This window comes from Argiope bruennichi, chromosome 1 (assembly GCF_947563725.1).
Source record: "Argiope bruennichi chromosome 1, qqArgBrue1.1, whole genome shotgun sequence".
Lineage (NCBI taxonomy): Eukaryota > Metazoa > Arthropoda > Arachnida > Araneae > Araneidae > Argiope > Argiope bruennichi.
Window position 1 is genome coordinate 77,899,615 of NC_079151.1, and position 27,925 is coordinate 77,927,539.

Here is a 27,925-nt window from a genome sequence, read left to right on the forward strand (position 1 = left end):
TGACGATTTATTTTTGAAACATGCTTAATCAAGAGAAATTCAGAGTGCTTTTAAAAAACGATTTTTGAAAATACAAGATACAATTATTGGGGATTTTAATATACAAATTTTATAAACGATTACAAATATTGCAATTTACGTTAATTGATTTTATACATCGAAAGATACATATAGGAACAACAAAGACGCATCTACAATTTAATCATTTTACACAACACACAGAATCAAAAACAGAGTTTAATTCTAATCATACTGCAATTATCATATTAATTATTATTTTTCATTTATGAATGTTTGAATAAAGGTACGAGTATGTGTTGAAGAAGAATGCGTTTTGTGTAGTGCTTTAGAGTGTGTGCGAATACAATTTCCAAAAACTACATTTACACATTTAATACTGCATTGTCGGTTATTTGTCTTGTCTTTTGTTGGATGAAAGAGTCTTTTATACAGAATTTTCCTTCTCGTTTCTCCTTCGCAATAAATATAACACTCAAACTTCAAATTCTTCAGAGTTGGAGACCTAAGGAATACAAAAAGAAAAAAAAAAATTAAAATTCATATGAGAAATGTTAACAGTTCAGTAATTTTACATAAATGAGTTTATTTCTTATCTCTGTAAAGTGAATAAATATTCAAATCAATTATACGAATAAAATATAGAGCTGGCTTAGAAAGTTATTTTTCACTGGATTTAAAAATATTAATTTTAATGTACAGACGCTCCCATCTATGAAAAAAACTCTATTTTTTAGTATTCAACATTTTGAAGATCATGATAGTTAAAAATTTTAAATACACACATGAAGTAATATAATTTTCAGTTTCACACTTCAAAACAATAGGTGATACAAATATTTGCATAGCTTTAATTTATATCCTATTTTTTAATATTCAAATGTTGTCATCTTTCAATAATATTAATATGTATTTTTTTTCTTCTTTTATTTTTAATTTCAAGAAATTGGTAGAATTGTTTCCTTTCATTCAGATACAGAGTGACTAGTTAATCGTGGCCTTAGTAACTATTTTTTAAGGAGATAGGCATTTATTTACTTTTAGTGTTTAAAACGACAGAAACAAATATGTTTTATATAGTTCGAGCCAATAAATTTATTACTGAAAAAATTATGAAAATTGCATTATTTTGCAATCCCCCGAATTTCTTAGCAAAATATGCTTAACGCAATAATGTTTTTCAAAAAAGCGCCACTATATTGAGACCAAAATTGACTGAATAATGGAATTTTAAATATTATTTCTTAATCAATTTTAGCTGTTTGATTTGCGACTTTGAGGAAGATCCGTGAATCAATGGATGGCGTTTTCTAGAGGAATCATTCATTGGCTTAAAATGGTGAAATTCAACGCTTTCAAATTCAGTCTTCAGGAAGGTTTGATAAAACTGCTACCTTATTAGCTATAGCTAAAAGCAGTAAGAAAATGAATAAGAATAGAATATGTAATTTTTTTTGTCAGTACATGTCAGTTTTTTTTGTCAGTATACTATTTGAGTCAATAAATAAAATTTATTGACTCAAATAATATAAAAGATAATTCTTTACATCACTTAGAAATTTTTTTCAGTTAATAGTATGTGTCTGTCTCGAAATAAATTAGCTATTGAGCCAAGGTTAGAATAGACAGCTGCATAGTAATTCATGTTTGTAAGTGAAATATTATCTATATGATAGCTTGAGCATGCAATTTTTTGTCTCAATCATCAAAATTACTCTGTTTTAATATTAATGCTTTTATTAAATTAATTGAAAAAATTTCCTCTATCTAAAAGACTGCCAAAGAGACTTACAGGTAATAATGATAGTGCAAACCAGTAATGTGTATTATGATATATTACTGGTTGCATTTTATGTTGAGAATTCAATTGTAGTTAAAAGCCATCCTTAGTCACAGTTTAAACGACAGTTAAACACAGTTAGGATTTATGTAAAAAAAATCACCATATAAATATCTTTACTGAAATTATTTGCATCAATATGACGTTTTTGTCTAAGATTGGTTTGGTATTCTATATGAGAATGGGGATAATAAAGATAATTGAAAAAAGAGAAAATTCTAATTAGACCTAGTTATAATAGTAGGAATCAGTTACCATGCTTTGAATTTCGGACTCATTATTAAAAACTATTTGCATCTGGATGTTGTATGTCTTTTAAAATCGAATCAATTGTCTTTAGTTACACAACAATCTATATATAACACAATAATGAATTTTGGGGAAAATATAATATTGGTCAGTAATATTTTTGAAAAAAAAAATCTATCTCAAAATGTTGTTTTTTGCGCTCATTCATTTTTTTTGTATAAATATCACAAATTATAAAATCTTAGTAGAACCATTAAAGAACAAACGAATTCATTTCATACGTTTTATCTGAAAACTAATGTTCTTAATTATATTTTTGTCTCATAAGTATTGCCATTGTTGTTTATCTAAGACTAGCGTGACGCATTTCAAAGAGAGTTCGGCTTATTAGATTCATAAAAAATATTTGGGAATAAATTTTCTAAATTTAACTGCGTGCTGTAAGGAAGAATCAATTTGATGCAATTTCAACACGCTTCCTGAAATTGTCATTTTCAATCATTTGCATTATAATTCAATTAACCTATAAAACAGGGAAGACGTTTCTCCATTAACTACTTTCTTGCTTGTTTTCCCTAAAGTAGGTAGAGTTACATTATTTGCATATTTACAAGTGAAACTGAATTATTTGTTGAGCTAAATTTCATCTCTTGCAATTACGTAGCAAGAAAGAAGAAAAATGAGAAAGTGTAGGCAGAAGCAATTTATGCTAACAAGTCTTGGATGTGCCTGGCTCATTTTGAAAATTTGTAAAATTGTGAAATCATATTTCAAAAGTCAGAAAGCAAAAGTCAGAAATTAGGCAAAGTTCAAATTTTTCAATTTTAGAAGTACTGAATCACAGCATAAACAGAATTTTTATTTATTTACTGATGATAACTTTTCAACAGTTTGCGTGTAATTAAATATTTGAGAAAACGACTAAATTAATTAAGTTATGCATTTTATTAAGTATTTAATAATCATTATGATTCTTTTCTTCGGATTTCAGCTTTAGTAAAGCTGAAGTAGATATTACGAATCCGTAATTATTACTATCGAACGATTTCTATTTTCAGTTCTACATACAAATGCGGGCTGATTCTCAATAAATATTGCTCAAATTCTTAAACATTTAAAATATTTTGTAATATATTCATTTTGTATATATTAAAGCATAATGCAAATTAGAGATTAAGGGCTATAAATATGGCAAAAGTACGAATTAACTATAGAATTGGGCATTGATGGTCAGTAGAGACTTTTTCTCGAAACAGTTTAATTATATCATTAATTTTGTGTGGTTTACTTTTTTTAAAGAATCATTGAAACCATTCTTTAATGAACAACCTGAAATTTTTTGAAATAATTATCAATTGTGAATGTTGCCACAGTCAATTAATTCTATGTGTGTGTGTAAAACATTCATGTTAAGTAATTCATAAAAAAACCCCAAGGATTTATTTTATTTATGGAATATTAGAAATATTCCCATCATATTATAAATATATATAGAAATAGCTTAATTTTATAGATGGTGCTGATTTTTCTCAGTATCTGTAAGTTATTGGAAAAAATAACATTGCTTTGGTATGAAGACGATAAGTACAATATCTTTTAGTCATATTGCATTAAGATTTTTTTTAAAAAGCCACTTCCATTACGACTGTAGTATTAATGCCTTTCCTATGTCCTACTACCAAGTCATTTATTGAAAGCTGATTATAGGCAGCTCAAAACAAGCATGATAAGTGCAAATCGATTAAACCAGCCTGCGTGCTCCGTGCTACCACTTAAGGGAATATACCTAATAACAGAGTAAGCATCGGTCCTAAATATGAAAGCATATTTTAGTAATATGACTAAAAGATGTTGATATTGCACCTTGTGGATACATAAAAACAGCGGTTAAGCACACGCGTTGAAAGAAAGTAAACACCCATCCCTCTGTCGAAAGAAATTAATGGTCGAAAGAGGCACAAATGACCTCTGACGACATTAAACTCAATTTTTTATGAATCCTAGCCCTCGGTAACACCTATGAAGAGAAATGCTACAACCCAAAGTAATCAAGGAAGTGTTTGAACATCGTTCCTGGATAATTCTAGCACAAATAAAAGTAAATATAGAGCGGTTGATTAATGCTTGTAATGTACACACAATAATTGAAATCCCCGAAGGTCTTTTTTTTTTAATTCTCTACAATGTCGCAGTTTTTAAGGGAATGGTTTATAGCAAAAATTAATATATTAGTATGATAGACTGGAAATTTTTTTTTGATTTTTCCTTAAAATTTTCTATGCTCATTAGTGGAACAAGAATGTCAAACAATATATACGTAAAAGTTATTGTTAAAGGTAATATTTGCTTAAAGAAAACAAGATGAATTGGTAATATCTGGTAATTGTTAAGCCATTCCCTTTTACGTTTTTTTACATAAAAGTCTATGTTAATATTAATTTTCTGAACCTGTGATAAACGATTTTACCAGGAATTGCATTGGCGTTAATATATTTTTATATTTGAATGCTAAAAAATGCAAATTTTTCAATCCAGAGACATTCAGTTTAGCACTGCTTTCTTTCAAACTGAAAACTGGTAAAATTGAAATGATTCTAAAGAGCTTTCTGGAAAATGAATTCTTTATGGATTACTTGCTTTAACTATGTTGAAGAAAACCATAATTTTCGTTGTAAAGAGTAATATTTAGAATATTTTTTCAAAATGTAGCAGCTTAGAATGAAAGTAGATTTCAAATAATTTTAAACTACTTTTTTTAAAGAAATTTTTAATATCTATTAAATTCAAAATATTAATTTAAAAGATCCAAATTTTGTGTGCTGTCTGCTTGATTGAGGAATGTCAGAATGAGTATGCTATTTCAAATTTTTAAAAGTATAATGTAATTAATTATTAAAATATTTTAGAATGAAAAGAGAAAAATATAGATTAATTCCGTTTGGAGTAATTTTTTCCCCATCCGTAAAGAAATATTTTTTCAAAAATGTATGCCTTAAAGTAAGGTGAATTTTCTTTTGGAATTTTATATTAGATCACACAAAACTAATTAACACTTTGCACCCAAAAACTACAATGCTTTGTTGTCTCCATTCTTAGGCTAAATTCCTTAAAAATTGGTACAAATGTTTTCCTAAGAAATCGAAATTAGTGCTATTATATCAGTAAACTACTGTATAAATTGTTTGAATTAAAATTTTATTATATATGTTTTAAGTACAAATTATTAAAAAATTAAGTTCTTAAAGACGTAATAATTAATTATTAAGTCTAAATCTCTATTAAATGTAGCCGAATATCTCATAGCAACTCCAAAAGATTGCTAAAAGTTAACTTGTCTTGAGAAGTTAACGAGTTTTAGAATTTTATGAATTGCTTTCAAGAGGCAAACTTAGGAAAAAAATAATCTACTTTTTTGAGCAAATCAGTAATTTAAATTTTATAAATATTAAATATGCCATATAGATGACAATGTCTCTCAGATAATAAAATAATATTTAAAATATTGAAGAAAAAAAATCAATGTATAAAACTGATGATTTGGCTTTATTAATCGTTTTTGCAGATTAGGATTTAGGATTTTATTTTTCATATTTTTTTTCTAAAGATATATTACACTTTTTCCAAAACTATTTTTAGATATGAATAATATACTTGTAATTTTTGAATATCGACTTGAATTTTAAAATAAGTAAAATGTTATTTACTGAGTTCTTACTTAAACAGTTTCTAAACATCATAAATATTTGTAAAAATTAGAATTATAAATAGTTTTAGAAGTATGTTCCAATTTTTTTGTTTCATTTACCTTAAGACGTTTATTAAATGAATTCCTTTTCTATCCATCAAAACTCTTTACACAAAAGAATCTCTCTTTTCAAACTCCTCATGAAAGCCAGAAGTTTTTCAATAAAAAAACATGAAACATGATATTTCTATTCAAGTGCTTTTATTGAAACTACTATGTTGTGACATTATTGGATAAAGTATATTTTTGATTTCAATAAATAAGCTTATTCCCTGCAATTTTTCAAAATCTTATAGGATAATAACTTATTTATTCTTTACTCATTCTCTTTTTCCATTTATAAAAACGTTTTTCTGATATACTGATCATATACAAACTATTAAATTTCTGAAAGCTGCTTTGCAATATTTAAAAAAAATTAATATTTTACATTGTTTTACAAAAATATTCGATGAAATTGTTAACATACTTGTATTCTTCTGAGATAATCTTGCTTCGTCCTAGCATCCAGTCCTCCTTTGTTGTCCATGCCAACCATTGTGCTAAAGGAGGATCTCTTTCCGAGATTTTTCAGAATGAGTGCGTTCTCTCGGATTTGGTCCTGGTTCTCTTTCATCCTTCTGCGAGCCATTTCGAGCATGAGGCGCTGTCGGAGAACGTCCAGGGGATTCACGATGGACAGGGAGTGGCTTTCTCTTTTGTTCTTGGGCATATCTTCTTCATCCAGGGACGAGTCATCTTGGCTGATTAGGGGATTGGAGGAATCTGGAATAGTCAGAAAAAAATGAGAATGTTAATTTGTGGATTAATACAGATTAAACAAGGGAAATACTTTTATTCTGGAGTGAATCTAAGAAAAACAATCCCCTCTTTTTTTTTCTCTTACACGTTGATAAAGTGCCATCTTCATATAATCGATCAATTGCACATAAAAATTGTAAATATCTCGATAACAATCTTTCTGTTGAGATGGGTGATAATTTCCTTACATTAAAATTAATATCGATAATTTATTCTTTGTGATAAACATTAAAATTTATAACGATAATTTATTCTTTGTAATAGACATTAAAATGAATGACGATAATTTATTCTTTGTGATAATACAATGCACATGATGCTTTTGAAACTGTCTTCCTAAGCATATGCATAGATGTGCGTGTGTGTAGTGTGATTCAAAAATATCTAGACAAATTTTAAGAATGCTTCAGAGATATAGAAACAAGGCATTTTTACAATAGTAGGGTGTTTTTTAGAGTCAAGGTATCTTTGTTGCCCTATGACTTACATTAAAAATAATTTTATTTGTTTCTCTATGTCTGATCTAGCGTTATATTTATGTATACATTTTTGTGTCCTCCTATAGATTCAATGAGTATTAAGTGATTAAAAAAGATTTTCCATTGAGGTTTGAGATAAATTTAAACTTAAATACCAGATGAATTATTACATTATTCTTTACTTTCACTTCCTTATTTTATGCATCCTAATAAGCATATAATGACTGATAAAACTGTCTTAAAATACATTATTTCTGAATCTTAATTTTCTTTTATATTAGATACTTACTAACTGGTAGAAAAGGAAAGAAAAATATTTATTTATTTCTATGACAGAAGAAATTTAGGGCTAGGTGAATTGCGGTTGTTTCGTTGAGATAAATATAATTTTTTAATGCTTACTTTTACAGTTTAAAATAATCTTATGGGAAAGATATTTTTAGATAAGAAAAATTATCTGATTGATAATCGATTAGAAAATTTTTTTTATAAAAATTGTTGAAATGGTTTCATCATAGAATTGAAATTTCATCAACTCAGATAATTTCATCGAAGTCCATATTAAATTTAAAGTTATAAATGCCATGATTTTTTAATAAGCAGAGACGAAAGTGTTTCCATTTGTCTAAACAATAGTGATTAACAATTCTTTTTATAAGCTTTTATTTATTACTAAAAGTATATATTATTCCACCACACTTACAAAACAAAATTACATAATAGCAATCCCTTAATTATAATTCTCATGCCAGTTCAAAAACATTGAAATTTGTTCAAATGAATGTGCTGAACTTTTTCAAAACAATTTGAGATTTCTTTTTCAGAAACAATTTATTTTTAAAAGAAATAATTACTAAACAGAGTTTTTCAAGATTTTTATTATTTAGTTTTTTATTATTTAACAGAATAATAAGAATCGTTTTTTGTTGATCTTTATTTCATAAAAATAAAAAAATTGCATCATTATATATTTATTCAATATTTTAATTTCAAGAACAACATCTTGAACGATTAAATTTTATTTATCACAAAACTGTCATTTATAAATGCGTATGATATATGATTGTATGCACAGAGTTTTTTTTTACGTGAAAAGAGCAAAAAAAAAAAAAAACATTACTCTAGATACAATAACTTTTCCCCATCACCCTCCGTGGCAAAGAATGGAAAAAAAAGGAGGATGAATGATTGCTTTTGTTGATTCCTTTGGAAATGGGTAATCTCTACGGGAGCCCTTTTTCTGTTTCTGTAAATGCTAGAAGCTCTGTTTTTATTTTCCATGACAATTCATACATTTAGAAGTTGGGAGAGAAAGGGAGGATTTTTACATTCAGTAGCATGCTCACCTTGCGAGAACAAACCAATCATTATTTTTCATTGTTTTTCCGATATAAAGAACTCATCTATTTGGAAAAAAATAGTTATATATCTTATCATGTCTTATGAAATGTACCGATATTGAAGTTGAATATGAAATTTTAAGATTCACAAGGGTATTTATCCCCATGTTTCTCCTGTAAGTTAACAATTTTTTCCTCATGCAAAACAGTATAAACATTAAATACTGCAAAATGAATTAATGCAACTTTATGTATTTTTTTTGTTCTCAAATATAAAATACCTTTTGTTTGGGGCAAATAATTTCTTTCTGATAGAATAAATTTGGTGATATTTAGCATAAATAAAGAAATTTTATGAATTATTCTATAATAGAAAACAAAATTAAGAAATTTCAAGTTTTGAAGATAATAAACGGAAATAAAAATAAAATTTAAAAAAAATTCTGTAATAATTTATCTGTATATAAGAATTAATGAAAATAACTTCATAGATTTTTTCCTATTCTTTCAATCATGAACATACTTGAGATTTTTTTTTCAATGTAGTTATTGCAGAATTTTTTTACATTTTTGAAAAGATCGGCGGAATAGTGGAGAAATGCGTAAATCGCAAGAAACTACTCAAAAGAATGTAGTATCGAACCAAGATATCAACAAATGTGTAGTAAATTACGAAGGTCGTGAGTAAACATTGGGAAAAACGTTAAAAACGGCAGCATAAATTCAGGTGTAATATTCAAATGCAGAGCTTTTTCCCTTTATTCTGAGTATTTCCTACAGCAGCATTTAAAGTGAAGCGTAATTATTAATGTAAAGCTGATATTTGAAGATTCGTCATAAATTATTTCTGAGAAACATTGAAGAATCCCTATTTTTTTTAAAAAATATTTTATTCGAATGGAATAATAGTTAAAAGTTTGAAAAGAAGCAAAGCCTTTTCTCTTTATAAGATTACACATTATCACCAAAATCTAATTCTAAAGTCATTTTTTCCTAGTTACGAGGATCTTCATACTTCAACGGTTAAATATTATGTATAATTTATTAAACATATTTTGTGAATTAAAAGTGATTTTAATTTGAGTATAAAAAGGAAATAGCTGAAACTACATTGAAATCTTCTGTGTTCTCGGCTTAGATATTGAAGGATCACTGGTTAGAGATCCATTTCTGATAAAGATGTATGGTATAATTGAAATTCTACATATTAAATATTCTATAATGGGTCGAAGATCCTGAAGTTAGTGTGTTGTAGAAACTGGAAAGTGATAGTACATAACGGGCTTTCTATTCGTCATCTGACCATGATTTCAATTTATATAGTTTTTCCTGAAGCAGTAAAGAGAATCATAAAGAGGAGACGATAACATAATTGAAGTAATTATCTTTTACTCAAAGTTTACGTAGACTTTGATTCTTGTATGATACATAAATATTACATAACCAGAAACATTCTTTTTTATCCTTTAACGTTATTTTAACAACTTCTTAAAGGGTATATCTAAAATTTTTTCAGTAGCATGAAAAACAGCTTCTACTAGGTGGGATGTTTGATTAAAAGTTTGATATCAATTTTGATTTCTTTTCCTTCTTTCTGGAGTAAAATGACTTCTTTCATGAAGCCGTTTCACTCTAAATTATGACAAAGGGTTTGAAGCATTTCATTATTTAATTATCAAGCATTAGAAGTAATTTTTAATTATAAAATATATTCATTTCATTCTTTGAAATTTAAATAATTAATTAGAATTTCTTTTCAGATGTTTATTCATTTGCCTGAGATTGCCTTAAAAACACATTGAAGCTCTAAGGAATCTCATTTACTTTTTCAGAAAATTAGATTCATTCCGTAATTTACATCAAGACACTACTTTTACGAAAAAGAAAATGTATTTACTGACATTTAAATTAGAAAATTTGAGTTTAAGTTGTTAGTTTAATTTAAAATAATGGGATTCGAAATGCTAGTAAACAAGATTACTGGAACGTTTTGAAAAGTTATGCATATTTTGTATAATTTAACTTAGCCGAACAGATTAAGAGAACTACTCAAAATTAAATTATTTTGTTTTGAAATGTCAGAAATAACAATTCTCTGTTTTATATCATGGTAGATTCTGCTTATAATTAATGTCTTAAGACCAGGAAACTGCGGTTTCTCCAAGGTAGGAGATGTGACTCAAACTTTAATCAAAATAGCAGAAGTATTTCGGGGAAGTTTCATTTAAGAAAAGGACAATATAATATGCATTTCCATCACAATTATTGAGTGTAAAACTATTAAGTTTTAAACCCTTTGACATTCGGTTTTTGAAAATACCACTTTCTTAAGAATTATCAATTAATGAACACATTACTTGTTTATAAATATTATTTTGATTAACATATGGTAGGTATCACAAAGCACTGTATAGTTGTAATACAGTTTGCTTAAAAATATTTCGAAATTTTATTGCAGTGTTTTCAAAGTTATGTACTTCCAACATTTTACTAAGCAGTTCAGGTTGATTATCACATCTATTTTCTTACATTTAGGACTTTGCTTTAGTTCACAATTCTTTTCATTAAAATCTGATATCGTGCTAAGGTAATTTTCAGAATTCTGAATAAACTCTGAATTGAGGAAATTATTCACAAAATGATCCAATTATTAGTGGGAGAGAGAGTATTTGAAAAATTAAATATTGCAACTATATTCTCTCATTATTATTCCAATTCTTGCATATATGAATTTTCTTATAGTTGCTATAACAAGACATTTACAGTTGATATATTTCAAACGATAGACTCCACCAGGGAAACTATCGTACATATATTTTAAGATAAGATTCATATCTATTTATTATATCATGCATAACATTTTTTTTCGTCCTTTAAAGCAATCAAAATATTTATATAAAAAATGCAATATTATTTTTAAATCTTTATTCGAGTTTCAATTTGCATTATAATTAGGAAATTTTGCTACGTTTGCCAGAAATTTAATTAGTTGTTGTTTACTCTCTTTATTAAAAAAACTTGTTTTATAATTACATTCTAGATTCGTTACAAAATTTGGAGAACTGTGAATAGAAAGAATTGTATTAGCACGTTTTTTTAAAATAATGCATATTTATGCTGAATAAGGAAATCAGAAGTGTTTTACTAGTATTAATCCTAAAATTTTGATTTAAATGTTTCGAAACTTTCTATCCATGGGAAGAGGTTTATAAATTATACTTGTAAGTTTAATTATTCTAGTTTATATCAAAATATTTCATGGACCTATTTATTTGCTAAAGTAATATTAAATTTTAAAAATAAAGAACATGAGCAGCTTTTATTAATATCTTTCAAAAGTATATTATTAAATTCTAATTCCTTTTATATATTCTTTTTTCAGCATGAGTTTTTGTTTAGAATGCTTACACTTTAGATTATAGGATCTTACATAGTGAATTTCTTATCAAGCAGTTCATAATTGTATTAGCTTCATATAAATTTTGTATTTGCATAAATTTGAAAAAAACGCATTAGAACTTTCTTCTTTTCTAAATGCGAAAGGATCTTTTAAGCCTTTTGCTTAAATAAATCTTTTAATTTTTTCATTTGATTTATTTTTGTTAATTCTTAATTAATGCAGATGAAAAATCGCTCCCCCTGTTGCATCAGGAAGCTTTGATTTCGTTAATTTTCATCACAAAATAAATTATAAAACTGAGAAAAGTAGTGAATTTAAGGATTTTAAAATTACCTTTGGGAATTTAAGAATTTAAAAGTAATTAGCTAATTCAGCTTAAGAATTTTGAAGGAAATAATGAATATTATGAAAAGAAAAATGTAATATTTTTCATTTCAAATATAGCTATTCACTTATTATGCATAAAATTAGACAGATTACCAGAATTTAATCAACGCACTTTAAAATTATTTTTAGGTGGTTCACTCTGAATGGATAAAAAAAAAAACAGAAATTTGAAACACCCTAAAGATTAATTAAGAATCATTCAGTTAATAAAGCAAAGAGAAACATTATGCACGATTTAACTTGATATTGCATATAAAGAATTCGGTTCACCCACACAAACTCTGCAAAAATAATTTGATTCACGCTATTTAAATCCATTATCAAATTAACAGAATCATTTAAAAATTAATTTTCAAAAAATTCTTAATTAAAGTCAATTTAGATAACAGGAATTATTTTTATATTTGAGAAAAAAGAATTCGTTTTTTTTTATAATATGATTACAACAAAGCTATTTTTAGACGCTGATTATTTTAAGTTTGATCACTTAGTGCCTTTTTTATATTTCTGACAAAATTTTCTAATGAAGCATAGGATAATCTAATTTAATACCCTTGTTCATTGACTACAAAAATTAAATATTTAAATGAAATTGTTAATTAACCGCGTGCTCATCCTTCTATAAAAATCATTATTCATTTCTTCAGTTACATTGGTAACGATTGGACAGAATTTCAAATAATTATCTTTAAAGAATCTCTGATAATATTGCACAAATAACCTCTCCAAGAAGCTGATATCTAATTATCCTTTTTTGCAACTCCCATTTTCTCTTAAGTGATAAAAACCATCACTTCATTAGAATCTCAAATCTTCTGATACGTTTCTCATCTACATTGTATTTAAAATTAATTTCTTCTTATTTTTTTGATTCCCTTTTAATATCCGAAAAAGTAAGATTGCTGTTTGTTTGAAAAATTTTGAATTTTTTAGCTTTTTGAAAACTTTCAGATCAGAAGCGCTTAACAGAAATCAAATTATTTCTCGGAATCAAAATTTTGTTTTAGTAATTCTGTTCATTTTTAAGAAGAAAAAAAAAAAAAAAAAAGGTGAAAAGAAAAGCAAATCATTAATATATTTGAAAAATTTTTAAAAAAAATCAGCTAAATATTGTAAAATTATTAATGCATATGGAAAATATTATTTTTTACATATTATAAAAAAGCTTTTAAATGAGATCGTAAATTTTGAAAATAATGTGCAATGCAAATGTGTTTATATAACAGAAAATCCACTTATTTTTCACACACACACAAAAATGTATTGCTCTTGTCACAGTTGTCACTTTGGACACCTTTACACGCTATGCTAAATTATCATATGATAGACGCCCTTTTCTAAGATAATCAGTTACTGTGTATTATTAATTTTTTCCTATTAAGCGTTTTAACCCAAAGAAACATGAATAAAAAATTATGCTATCCAAAACATAAATTATAATTTCATTATGAAGCAGGTATCTTAATTAAGAAATTTTTTCCATGTTAATAATTGATTATAAATAATGTTCGTCAATTTCCTTGGATTGTAATAAAAATTGTTGTGGTTATGCATTAAAAACGTTTAACGGCCTCTTTTGTGCTTTAAAAATCTTATATTGAATTAAAATTTCATACATAGTTAATAAGAATCGATTAATATAATTAGAAATAATTTATAGTTTAATTATAATTCAAAATATATTAGAGTTTAATACAATTTGAAAGGAACTGTAGCATTTTAAATATTTTTTGTGATTAATCATAATAACGAAAGTCATCTACAAACTTTCTTATTTGTAGTTTATTAATTCTGCTTCAGGAAATGAAAATTTCAGAAATTTTTTTTATGTAAGAAAAAGAAGAAAATTATTTTTTTCCTTTAAATATTTGAAAATAACAGGAAAGAATTTTTTTCTCGAATAGTATGCTATTTGTTTTTCATTTAGGACGATTTCCTTCAGAATTAAATGTTATTTTGAGATTAGATTTGTTCTAGACTTACCAATAAATATTCTTTGAGAAAAATGTATTTCGATTTGCTCTTAAACCCAGTTTTGCCTCAATGAAACTTTACTATATAACATCTTTAATTCGTTTCATTTATAACCGACAGCAAAATAAATGCAATCAATTATCATTTCCTTTTAGTTCTAAAACTGGCATTTTTTTAAAAAATACATTTTAATATATAATGTCTTCAGAAATTCTGAAATTTAAAATTTTTAAATAGCTTGAAGCATGAAGTTTGAATTGTTTTCATAAAAAAGGAAGTATCGTAGAACGACATATTTGATGCCTAATTGGTGCTTGTAATAAAGAAAGAAGGAAGATAATTTCAGACAGATTGAATGGTTAAGTATTTATATAAATATTATTTAGGAAATATAAACTGAAAATGACAAAAATTCCAATAATTATAGCAATATAGATTAAATAACAAAACATCTTTTTTGCTACTCTTCATTTATTATTTTATTAATTTTTATTATCCAGACATCCATATTACTATAATTAATAGACATCCAGATTGTGCATACAGTATAAATTAAAAGTAAATAGTTAATTTATTATTAAAATTAAAGCAAAAACTTATTTCTAAATTAGAATTAAAAAATAATGACGAAACCTTAAAATCTCAGCATTTACGGATCGAAAACATCTTCATTTCAGAAGTAAATTAATGAAAGGCTGAATTGTGTTAATTTTTTAAGAAAGATAAATATTGCTATGATGAAAATGATAATAATTGAAGATAAGCCACAAACACACGTTAGGACAGTGAAACACTGCTATAATTAAATTATTATGTTGCATAAAATGCCTACACTCACTTTATAAGAATATTTAATAAGCTCCAAGAGATTCTTTAATAAAAACTTTAAAATGATCAGTCATTAATATTCTGCTAATGCTAAAAGTTTATACTTTTTAATGCAATCAACTTAAATCCTTTCGGCAAATCTTGATTGCTTTATAAGTGATATCCATTTATTAAATCGTGAGAAAAATTTCACCATTTATTAGCTTCTCTATCATTACAAAACTTTTTTCCAAGACTAATAGTATGAATTCCATTATTACCAACCGTTCCGCTGGGAAAAGAAGCACAGAGATGATACCAAACAATAATTAGATAGCAGAAAGATAAGTCGGATAGGTTTTGGCGTTGGGACACTCACCTGCGGATTTTTCTCCAAATATTTGTCGGGAGAACGACACAGCGTCGCTTTCTGGCCAGTCGTTCAGATCCATGATGGTCTCTCGGGTGAGGGTTCCCTCCTGCCCATAAGGATAATTGCTTCGTTCTTCCTCTGATGCAGTCCAGCGGGAATCGCTGAAGCTTCCTTTATGGGCTCCCGAGTTCTGTCCTAGATTGGGGGAGTCATACTCTGAGTAGCCACTGTGAGAGGCCAGGGTTGTGCAAATGAAGAAGGAAGATATGACGAAGATCCAGAGAGTCATTTTTGAAACCTTAAAGAAAAACATATACACACTGCAGAAATTGAAAAGAATTGATAAGTGCGTAAGTGCGTGTTTTTCATCGAGGCTGATTATAACTGCAGATAAAATTATCACACTTAACAGACAAATTAAGAGAATTACTTACACAGATATTTCCCGCTTATCTGTATATGACTGTATACGTAATGTCGCTTTACTATTTGAAGACGAAAAGATATATGTAAGACAAAGCCTTAAAAATATTATAAAGGCGTGTGTATTGAAAATATGTGTTTAATTTTGGTATACCTTGTATTCGATACTTACACTTAATTTTAAGACACATGTAAGACGATAATTAATCATTAGTTTTTTTTTCTTTCCAGTTGCTTAGATGAGAATGTAAATACAAAGTTAAAAAATTTTACGATGCAACATCAAGTTATTGACCTGAATATCTTATTTCACACAGTGGACTGTCAGAAGCTGATGGAAGAATATTAAAACTCAATTTAATCTCGTATATTTAATACTTTAAAAAAATAAATCTTTTAATGTTTTTATTGCATATATTGCACAAAAGTAAAGTCTACGATTGCGCTTAAGCCCTCAAATTATAAAGAAGCTTTTTTTTATGACACAAGGTATTAACGTATTTAATAAAGAAACAAGTTTAAGATTAAAAACAAAATATTTAACAAAACAAAATTATTTAAAAAAATATAACTTTTTTTATTGACTTCAAGACAACCAAATAAATTATAATTAATTTAAAATATTCTAAATATAAAAATAAAATCCTTTTACGCGTGAATTTGAATTAAAAACTTTGATTAACGAAGTACTTCTGTAAGTCCTTTTTATTTTTTAATTCTATTCGCATCTGAATTCAATTTTATTCCTCTTTAACAGCATAGCTCTCTCTAAAGTGGGTTTGTGACTTCGTAATAATTCAAATAAAGGTCACAGTAGAAGTTGTGAATATATCAATCATAATAATTAACTTCGAAGTTTTATGTTAAAAGTATAATATAAAAACTCATTTCTGAGAATTTAGACACTTATAAATCCAGTGTTAATAAATTTTTCATAACACTATCATTCTGTGTTTATCAGGATTTGTAAATAAAATACTTGTATTTTAACAAAGATGTCAGAAAAGAATGCTTCCTATTTTTGAAATTCATATCATGTCATCAAACGAAACAATGGTAGTTGCTGCATTTTTTTAACGCATGGAAAAATAAAACAGACTACGAATGAATGATATTTTCCTTTCGAACTTCAAACAATCCTTTGCGTGATATTTTTGCGCAATTCATCTTTGTAATGTGAAAAATACTTAATTTCTTTCATCTTTATTCTAAACTTACTTTTAAAAATTTATCCTTCTATTAAAGATAAATGCATCAGAAAATACGGAAGAAGATCTTTTTGGAATTTAAGCTACGATGCATATTGTACAACTAGTTGATAATTATTTTTTCGCATTTTAAAGCATAAATTTAAAACTTTTATTCGTCTAATCCGATTGAAAATAAAGAAAAGGTGAGAAACTTTGCATTTTTACTTTTATATTATGATTTATAAGAGAAATTTTTTTTTCAATTAAGCATTGTAAGTCTAATATAAATATGATATAAAATCTGTACAATCATTATATTAATATATGTAATTGTTGCTCCAACATATAGTTTGAACAAGGAAATATCTTCTGAAAACAATAATAATAGAAAAATAGTATAGTTTATAAGTAATAGAAAAAGTATGTAAAAGAGTGCTACTATCTTAAGTAAGATGGATTAATGATATGATTTTACATCATCAAAGTCCAAAATAAAAAAAGAATCAGAAATTTTTCGAAGATTCAAGGAATAATTGAAATTTAAATTATTTCATACGGAAGAAAAAAATCTTCAAACTTAAAATATGATTATTTTTGAAGAAAATCTTTTATTAATTGAGTTCCTTCATATATTTAAAATTTCACACAAAATATCGTGACAAAAATAGCTTGCTTTTAATTCGTTAATTAACTTCGTCCTTGAGAATTTCAAGTGATTAATCTTTATTCTTTGAAGTTATAATGCGTCATCTGATCGCAGTTCAAAATTACGAGGACAGTCCAAAAATAGCCCTAGGGTTGCTTTAAAGTGGACGTTAATATAACTAAGCAGAATTTAACTTGAAGTAATAATACGGGATTTACGACAACCTACAAGTATTATGCTTCTTGCTACATATTCTTGAAGATTCTGATATGTCTGTTAGAAATGAGTAATTAGATGGTTCAATCAAAAATAGTCTTTTCTGGGGAAATAATTGGTTTAATCTTGAAAAGAGGAAAATTGGAAAGAATCCTTTCCTATTTTTTGTACTTATTAAAAATGAAATATAATTCATTAAGGTCTAAGTGAAAAACATTTGGATCTTACTATTTTTCAATCATTTTCTTAAAATTTAAAATATGTATTAAAAATATGCTTATTTGCGCAAACACATCTCTAAGATTGTCCATATCATTATACATTTTGTAACAGTAGAACTTAGATCAGTATAACTAATATACAAGAAAAGGATATATTTAACAACATACTCTTTAAATTGTAAAATCTAGTCTTAGAAAAGGATATTAATTGAGATTAATCAATTCATTATGAAGATTACCAAATACTTATTTAAATACAGAAATGAAATTTTAATTCTATGGTCTGATTTCATATCATTGATTTTGATGTAGAATTGTCTTAACGCATGAGTATATTTAAATTTTAACCTTTCACTTAAAATTTTTATACAGTTTATGCTTCTTAATTCTGGATACGTTTTTGTAAATCATAATCCTCACCCCCCCCCAAAAAAAAATGCTCAAATGACCTTTGATGCATCTGATTTATTACAATATATTTCAATCACGATGGTCAACTGAAAATACAGGAATGATTGTTACTAATTTGTCTTGATGGAGGTTTCCTTATCTCAAGGTGTCTTTTTCTTTCTTTGAAGCCGAGGTATTTCACTTTCTTGCACAACGACATTCAGTGATTTTCTGCTGTTTAAAAACTAAGCGCTTAAATTGTGTTTGATTAAACACATTCCGTACGTACAGCTTGTTTCTTTTATTTTCCCAATGAAGTTACTCCAACCATGATGTCCAGCTATGCTTTTTTACCTTACATAATTGAAATAAAATAATGTCTCTTAATACCTAAGAGTAAGCACTGTTTGTTTGTAAATAAGTCAGCTTCCGGCGGATGATGAAGAATAATTCATAGATCCTCTGAGCCCACGCAAAATGAAGATGAATCGGAAGTTGTGCCGGCTTATTTGCCTCCCTTTTGACGCTAGCCTGAAGCACTTTGTGTTATTCGCAATCAGCAATCCTAAACCTAAAGACGTACCTTCAGTTTCTATGGTAACAGCGATTGATAACGAAATGGATGGCTTGCTTTCTTTAAGCGCAATCTGTGGACAATGCCAATTACTGGCGAGGGAATGAAAGGGTTGGCCGGTCCACGAAGATTGCTGCTTCTTTGTCCAAATTTAATGAAGCACAATTCGACGTGTTGGAGTTAAAAGTATAAACTGCATAACTTGTATTTGCTCCTGCGAGTTCGTCAGTCAGTATTAATCTTTGAATAGAAGACTGTAAATATCGTGTACCTTTATCTATAAACGAAAATGTAAATATCAATGCACGTTTGAAAAATCTTAAGATAATTAAAAATTAGTTTCTGAGAAAGTAGAAATGAGTTTTGGGAATTATAAACTGTATGATTTATTAAAGAGGAAATTACAGTGTTTTGCAAAATCCCAGAGATGAATGGTAGCATTTTTAAGGAGGAAAATAAAGAAAAATGTGTTTTGAAGCTTAGGTTTCATGATAAAAATTAAACCGCTTAATGAAACTAGCAAATAAATTTAAATATTACTCATGTCATTAGAACAACATAAAATTAATACAATTATTATTGAAAATTAATATATTTGTGCAGTTTAAACATACGTTCTGATATTTTAATTATTTGGAGTGAATAAATATTTATATGGAAATTAATAATATCTCCATAATCTCTAAAATATAAGATTTTCTTTTCTTATGTTTTGGATATTGATATAATTGTAAAAATGTTTCGTTATATATTAAATGTATAGCTTAGAAATTATAATGGCACAATTCTTTATACGAAATATTGTTTTCTCAAATCACATATAATTGACGAAAATTAAAAAGTCAAAGAATTTCTGGAATTATTTTGAAACAAATCTGTTCGATGCCTTCATTTAACAACTACACAAAACTTATGTAACAAAAAATGTTTAAAACTTATTTAATTCCAAATTGTCTATTCAAGAAAAAAATATCACTTGTCTTGTGTAAATATATATGATAAAAAACATAATTAATCATTCATTAAAATTTTATGATTAAAATTATCAAATCTATTTCAAAGCAGCACAAACATTTTAATTATCTTTTTCCTTTTAGTTTTTTTAAAACAGGGTTGAATTTAAGAAAATATGAGTTCTTAAAAATCGATTTAATTATATCCATATAAAGGCCACTATCTCTCGAGGATTTATCAAATCTGAATTTTTTATACCCAAAGATTATGTTTCATATAGAAAATATAGTGCATAATATTTATTTTACCAAATTTTTAATAATGTTCAAAAAGTTCAATTTATATCTAATTACATTAATCTAATCAATTCATAATATGTAAACATTTCCGAATAGATGAGAAATTTTATAAATTGTTTTTTACTTCATTACTAAAATTTTGATTATGTTCAGACAAGGTATGATAAAAAGGTATTTTTCAGCTAAATTACAAAATTTTAATTCTTTAACAATGGGATGTTCTGTCCATAGTTTTCTCAATTAAGAAGTATCAGATTTTGTCTGAACTAAGAGTGTCACAAATGATTGTTGGATTAAGGAAATGGTTTTCTGAATAATATCTATTTCTATCTTAGGTATAATATTTTGAATGTTATTATTTCAGGGAAACAATGATTCATTATTTTATTTATTATTTTCTACTTCGTCATTTTCTAATTAATTTGCTTCAAATATTTTGAATGATTCTAATTTTCTTCTTTCTTATACATAAAATGTATAAAGAAAAAAAAATCATACGATGAATAAAGTTCCACCTCGAGATTTTGTTGAATATCATGTTTTAAATCTTCTCAAGTTAAAAAAGAAAAACATTTTTGGAATTTTACTCGTTTGTCTATCCTTGCATTTGTAAATATGATATATATTGATTGATGAAAGATACAAAAGGAATTTTTGAGATATATTCATAACACTAAATTTGTAAATCCGTATAAATAGCCGTATAGCCAATCTTTCAAATAATAAAAAAAAGACCATGTGTCTATCTGCATCAAAAGTGTAGCGAGAACTCAAAAGTGTAGCGTGGCAAATGATTAAAATTTAGGAAAACGTCTTTAAATCAAAATTGTAGGGTTTTTTTTTTCCTCTCTAATTTTGGATAAAAACTACGAAAATGCCCTTTATTTATCAATTTAAATATCAGTCGATATATGAACACAATAAGTAAATATTGTAAAAGGAATTAGGTATGAGCTCTTTATATCAAATTTGCCATTTTGTGTCAAACTTTAAGTAAAACTGATCCTCGTGAAATGGTACTTTTCCAAAATTCATGTTTGATTCTTTGAAGGATGGCACTAAACACAAAATGCGACTTTATTTGGAAGTACATAGAAATATCGAGAGTAGACATTAAACATTTATTTAATGAATTTGGAATAAAAAAAATGTAAGCGCAATTTTAATAAAAGGAATATTATGTCCTGTATAGTATATCATAAATATAATATGAATAATTTATACATATTTGGTGGCTCCTTATTAAATTTAGATCATTGAATAAACAATTGCAGTATTAAAGAGAATATAAACCGAAAGTTTAATTACATATTTATAAGCGTAAAATATTTATATAAAACTGTATAAAATTTACTCGATTTATGTCTTTTCAGTAAATACACATGCAATTGTAATAATTTCTAAGCATATAAAATTTCCTAGAACGAAAGACATTTTTTTTTCATTTCAAAAACATAATATCTCTAAAAATTTCTAAAGACAAATGGATTCAGTAAATGAAAAACATCACTAAAATACTCATACTGAGTTATAATAGTTTCCAAGAGCCCTTTCAGAAAAAGTCTGATTATGAATTTTCAGAAATTGTTAATCTTGCTATAAGTAATATGGCTTTGAAAGACAAGAACTTTTGTGATGTTGTATAGCTAATTACAACACACAAGTGCGATTTACAGCTTTGGATATGGGAGCCCTAAAAAAAAGAATGTTATTTCTAGATTTCAAAACCACATTCGGTTTATTTAAGAGATCAAAATAATAACTGTTTTTTTATGTAATATTTTGATACAGAAGCAACAGAGATGACTGGTACTATATTTGATCTATTAAGAAAGAGCGAAATATTTTAGAATGCCTTTCATTAACAAATTTAAAAAATAATATTGATTTTAGTGAGATTCCTTTTCCGAATTGTAGTTACAGATAGCGTTATTTAAGAAAAAATTTAAAAAAAATATTTTCTAGGTCAGAATTGGCCTTACTCCAGATTTAAAAAAATGGTTTTAGTAGTTATTTTCCAACTGAAAAAGAAAATATGTTTTCATTTTTCCTTTAATCTTTCCTTTAATCAAAATCTTTAAAATTTATTTTAATCTTATTTTCACATGTTTATTTTACGTGAATCTCCATAATTCAGAATGAATAGAACTTTTTTTATTATCAGACTGTAACAGTTTTTATCGTTTGTCGATTTTTTTTGTCTTAAGTCCTTCTGACGGTTGAAGATATGGTTGAAGTATTTGGTATGGTTGAAGATTCTTTTCCCAAGAAATGACACCCTTCTACATGTATCGTTTCAATGCTATCAAACATTAGTATATTTTGGGTTTGTTACAAAAAAAGCAACTACAATACATTTCTTTTATTCAAAAAGCGCCTATTTAATAAAATTTTTTAAAGAACCGTCATTATGAAAGAGGTTTACGTTTTATTTACTCTTCACATCACCGACGACAATGAATTTTTTCCGAATAATGTTCTCCCTTTCTTCCACAAATTATGATTTTTACATTGTTTTGCGACCTCTAAGTTATCGAAGTTTCGACAAAATGAAACAAATCACATCATTTGAAAGATATGAGAATTGCTGAAAATGAGTTAGAGATTTCTAATTCTCTTCATATTCATGCACGTATTGCAAATATGGAATATTTCACTGAGCATGTCATATTGGAGTGAGTTACAAAATATAATGAAAAAACTGCAGTGAATGCTGAAGATGACAATGAAAACATTATTAAAATACTCTCAAAAGGAGAAATATTACTAGCATTTCTGATAATTGGAAGGATATGACGGTTCCAAGAAAATAATGCAGATGATGTGTTTCAATCTTGACAAAACTGCGAAAATATGTTCATTGTAATATAAAAAGCAAATTACAGATTTTTTTTGGTTATTTAGAATATTGTAAGCTGTCCCCCTAGTTTTTATAATTTAATTGCTTTAACGAATTTTCATTATAGCGAAATTTCTAAAAGAAACAGATTCTTCGTAATCAAAGACTTGATCCTCTCAGGGGGGGCACCTCGAAATGAGGATGAGATGCTTCCGGTATGATAGTTAGATTTCGCACGAAAAAGTGGAGGTGTGGCTCCTCCCATCGATGACGGGACGTACTTCCTTAGGGAAGGGTTGTACCGTGGCCGGTAATGGCCCTTAGGACTCAACCATAGTTCCCGTCAGTTTTGCTGTTGCGGCGGTCTAGTCATTCAGTATTTATTATCCTTGTACCTTCGGACGGGTCGGAGAGTCAGTGATATGACTTTATCAAAGACTCTGCAATATTTATCCATTGTTTACCATTGCCCAGGGAATGAACAAGGTGTCTGATTATCTGTCACGCCTTGGCTTCTTTTTGGGTAGAGGTCTTAAAAAGCAGGTTTCCGATATTTTCTTTGAATCTAAAGAACTAGTCACTAGAATATTTGAGAAAAATGTACTATCCGAGAAAGAGAGGCATTCAATTCTTCCATCATCTTTGTGAGACATACCATTAGATTTGCTTTTGATTTTTGGAGCCAGTATTGTAATTATCGATCTTAAAGCACGATATCTAAATTATTATTCATTCTTAGCTTTTTACCTCGCACCATCATTTCACCCATAAGTTTTAAAACGACTGATGAAACACATGGTTTGGTGTATATTATCAAGTTAGAACTTATTATCTTTTTATGATACACCTTGTAAATTTATAAAAACGCTGTAGACGAAAAGAATTTCATTGCATATAAGCTGCAAGAATGACGCAAGTTAAGTTTTAAATTTTCTTTGAACTTGAAATTTAATTTTGAAATTCATGATGCAATATTTTTGAAAAAACAACAACAAAATTTATTATATGCAATGTTTCTTTAAATAAATAATATTGTTTCGTCATTGAATGAATAATCAGCTAAGAATGATTCATTATTTATTTGAAAATTTTCTATTAGAATTTATTTTTATTGCTTTAGACTGATTACGATTCTTTTACAAGAATACCAGCAAAATTTTACTACTTGATCTCAAAACGCATGACATTTTCTTTAAAAATAAACGTTATTTTTCATCCTAACAGTTTTATGAAATTTCCAATATATTTATGATCACACATGCTGTCTTATTTTTTTTATTAAGTTTCAATGAAGATAAGAATATATTCAGAAGCACTTCTTAAGAAGAATATATCTTTTCTTATGAGAATATTTTTCCTTGTGTTATATCGTTCTTTTTTTCTTACATGTATAAATATGAAGATAGAAACTATACTTTTATTTTTCTACAATGGAATTATGAATCTATCGAAACATTAAAAAAATAATTTATCGACATAAATGTTTTCAATATATCAACTAGCTTATGGCTAATTCAAATATCAAAAAGGCAAGAAAAATTTCATTTGGAAACTTTTAGTAATTACTTTCTTGCACATAAATATTATGGGATGCAACGTTTGATAAATTTTTTTTGAAATAGGATACGATTTGCAATTGCATTAAATAGCTAAATATTTTTGTCTAAAATATAGTTAAAGTTCATGATGAATTTTAAAATTCAAATTTTTATTACACTCGTCAGAAATATTAAATGCTACAAATTCTAAAATATCATGAATGGTAACTATTTATAAAAATCGTTTTAAAATAAAAATATTTAAAAATCAAACTTTTGCATTAATTAAAAAATTAAAATGAATTTGCATAAATCAAAATTAAAATATTTAAATTCATATCATTAATGAAATAAAATAATATTCTTTAGTTCTTTATGCAATAAACTATAATGTAAATCTTAAAAACTTAAGAATTCCTTACTGATAAATGCAATCATAACAGCATATTTTATAAATTTTGTAATCATATTTAATCTCAATTATCAGAAACCTTGATTAAAATCATCTCAAGCGTAGCTACGATTTAATTAAAATTCTCTGTTTTTAATCTAAAGATTATTTTTTATATCTTCTTTTATACAAGATAAAATATAACAGGTGAAGCAATTTGCCTGTTTAAATTTACAACTTATTGTTATGAAAAAATTATGGTTTATATCGAAGAGGACTACATTTTTATTGTTTAGAAATGGAGAAACGAAAATAAATACACTTGCAATTACAAATTTTATTGTTGCTTTCAGCTGCTTTAAAATTTGTTTCTTTGTTATGACTTAAATTTAAAAAAAATCATTTGCTCAATAAAGGTTTTTATCTAATAGTAAGGCTTGATATATAAGAGTTTGTGGCATTTTTAATGTGGATTTCAATAAATTTTTCATAAATATATATTGAACTAAATTATATTATTTTTCATATTATTGTAAAATTCTATTTTTTTTTTGTTAAAACAATTATTAAATTGTAGGAAGATAGCGGTGCAAAGAATTCAGAAGAAAGGAAAACAAACTGTGACATGTGTTAGACCCAAGAAACTATTCTTTTATGAATAATCATAAAGTATCGCATGGATAGAAAAAATTAATAAAATGTTGGCATATTCCTTTATAAAAACTATTCTTGAAGATCTTCATAATTAGAAGTCTTCCACTCAGATATGTTTTTTAATCAGTGGTTTTCTCATGTAAATTGATAAATTATTTAGTAATCAGCATATGATTTAACATTATATATGTATTTGAGTATTATCAGCTTTCAACTCTTGTGTAGTGAAATATTTACCTCTTGTTTTGTATAAAATTTTAATCTACCTTCCCTTTCCCCAAAAAATGCTTTTCAAAAACTCTTTGGCAAAATAAATATCTTTATATTGGCTAGGTAAAAAGTAAAATGTATGTAATTAACAGTTTTATCACATTTGCAGTAGATTGTAATTACAATTAATAAAAATACTCAAATATGTGAAAAAATTATGATAAATTATATTGAAATTGAATGTCATTTCAATTTAATTGAAATTGAAAAATATTATGGGGAATAAAGAATCAATATAAAATTTTTTTAACAAGTTTGCGAAAAATTGCACAAGACTTTCTCTTAATGATATATTTGTATGTTTATCAACTTTAATTCGTGTTTATGATGTTTTTTATTCCTTTAATTTTTTTAATGGAACCACCTGTCAAAACTTATATTGCAAATTTTTGCTTTGCTAAAAAATAACCTAATTATTTTCTAATTTAAATATGAGTACATCGAAAATAAAATAAAAGACATTTTTTTTTGTAAATAATTTGTATCGTTTAAAACTTTTGAGAACTGAAATGAAGATCTTTGATATAATTAGCATATATTTATTTTGTTCATCATTTTGTTTTTATGCATTAAAAATACTAAAAGAAAAGATTTTTTGTTGTTGAAAAAAAAGTTTCTTCACGGAAAAAGTATCCTGATGCGTATTTTCAGAATTTTATATATAAAATTTTATTTTAAAATGAAAATTCTCTGGATCTAAATAGGAATTAATCCAATATCATCTAGGATTTTTTTTCAAATATAATACTTCTTAAAATTAATTGATAATTCGAACGAAAATATCAGTACATTTAATAATAAATATAATTTTTTCTTTAAAAATGAAAGCCTTTACTCCATATAGTATATATATGTATGCACTACTCATTAAAAAATGTTACTAAACTTCAAAGAGAAAAATAAGTTTAAAAATATTTCCAAGTAATAGACTCAATTTCAGTCTTAAACAAAATTTGTTGAAATATCGAAAAGAAATAATAGTGGTGGACAAATTATGGATATTAGTTTATTAAGCCATCTGAATTACTTATTTTGCATATCTAAATGGGAAAATTGTGTAATTTAATTTGCAACAAAAGTTAAAGTAAAATATATTCAATTGAATATTTATTTTCAATCGCAGAAGTGTTTAGATTTAACTGTATTTAAAATAAGCGACCATATTAGCATTCTCAAGGGATCATTAAACAGGAAAGGATCTCGTACTCAAAGAAATTTCTTTCCTTTCATTGTTCCAGAATCATAGAGTGTTAGATTGAACTGATTTCAGATTCATCGAACCAACGTATATTTATTTAATCTGCAGTTTTATAATTTAAATTATACACAAAAGAAAAATGCAAACGATTTTATGAAAAAACTTTTCATTTAAGTGTACTTTAATAAGTAAATATATTTCTTTGTTATCATCTCCTGAGTATTATTTTATATATTTTGCAATGGGAGATATTTCATTTATATATTGGATTTCGTTTATTTTATTTGATAAAACAATTTGGATACAATACTAACTACACACTGAATGCAGTGTAATGTTTTAGACTAATAATACTATTTCATCTTTAGTCTTTAAAATAGTATGAGCTGCTTAATAACATCAATTGAAAGTTGTATTCCATAGAAATTGTTCGATTCAAAAAAGCATTCATTACTTGAATGAAATAAAGAATACAAATAAAAGTATTATTTATTTCATACAAAAGTTGTAATGAGAAGGCTCCTAGAAAGTGTCTAAAATCTACACTTGTTTAAAATATAGTATATATATATCTTGTAAACATTATAATAAATTAATTTTGACTTAATTTGAATTAGAGGATTATAAGTTGTGGAGAAAATATCAAATGATTTGTAAATAGGTCTTTCAGCTGGAAAGAAGAGGGAATTATAGAAGATTGACATTTTCA

General features: G+C 26.3%; 1 protein-coding gene across 1 annotated transcript in view; it reads right to left on the reverse strand.

The window, feature by feature from the left end:
* Positions 1-219: 219 nt before the first annotated feature.
* Positions 220-27,925, reverse strand: part of LOC129969246 (uncharacterized) — a 135,942-nt gene continuing 108,236 nt past the window's right edge. Inside the window, exons 2-4 of the mRNA XM_056083713.1 lie at positions 15,420-15,711; positions 6,322-6,617; positions 220-523 (exon numbers count right to left, since the gene is read on the reverse strand). Of these exons, the coding sequence (XP_055939688.1) occupies positions 494-523; positions 6,322-6,617; positions 15,420-15,702 (609 nt within the window). The 5' untranslated portion in view covers positions 15,703-15,711 and the 3' untranslated portion in view covers positions 220-493. The remainder of the gene's footprint in view (positions 524-6,321; positions 6,618-15,419; positions 15,712-27,925) is intronic.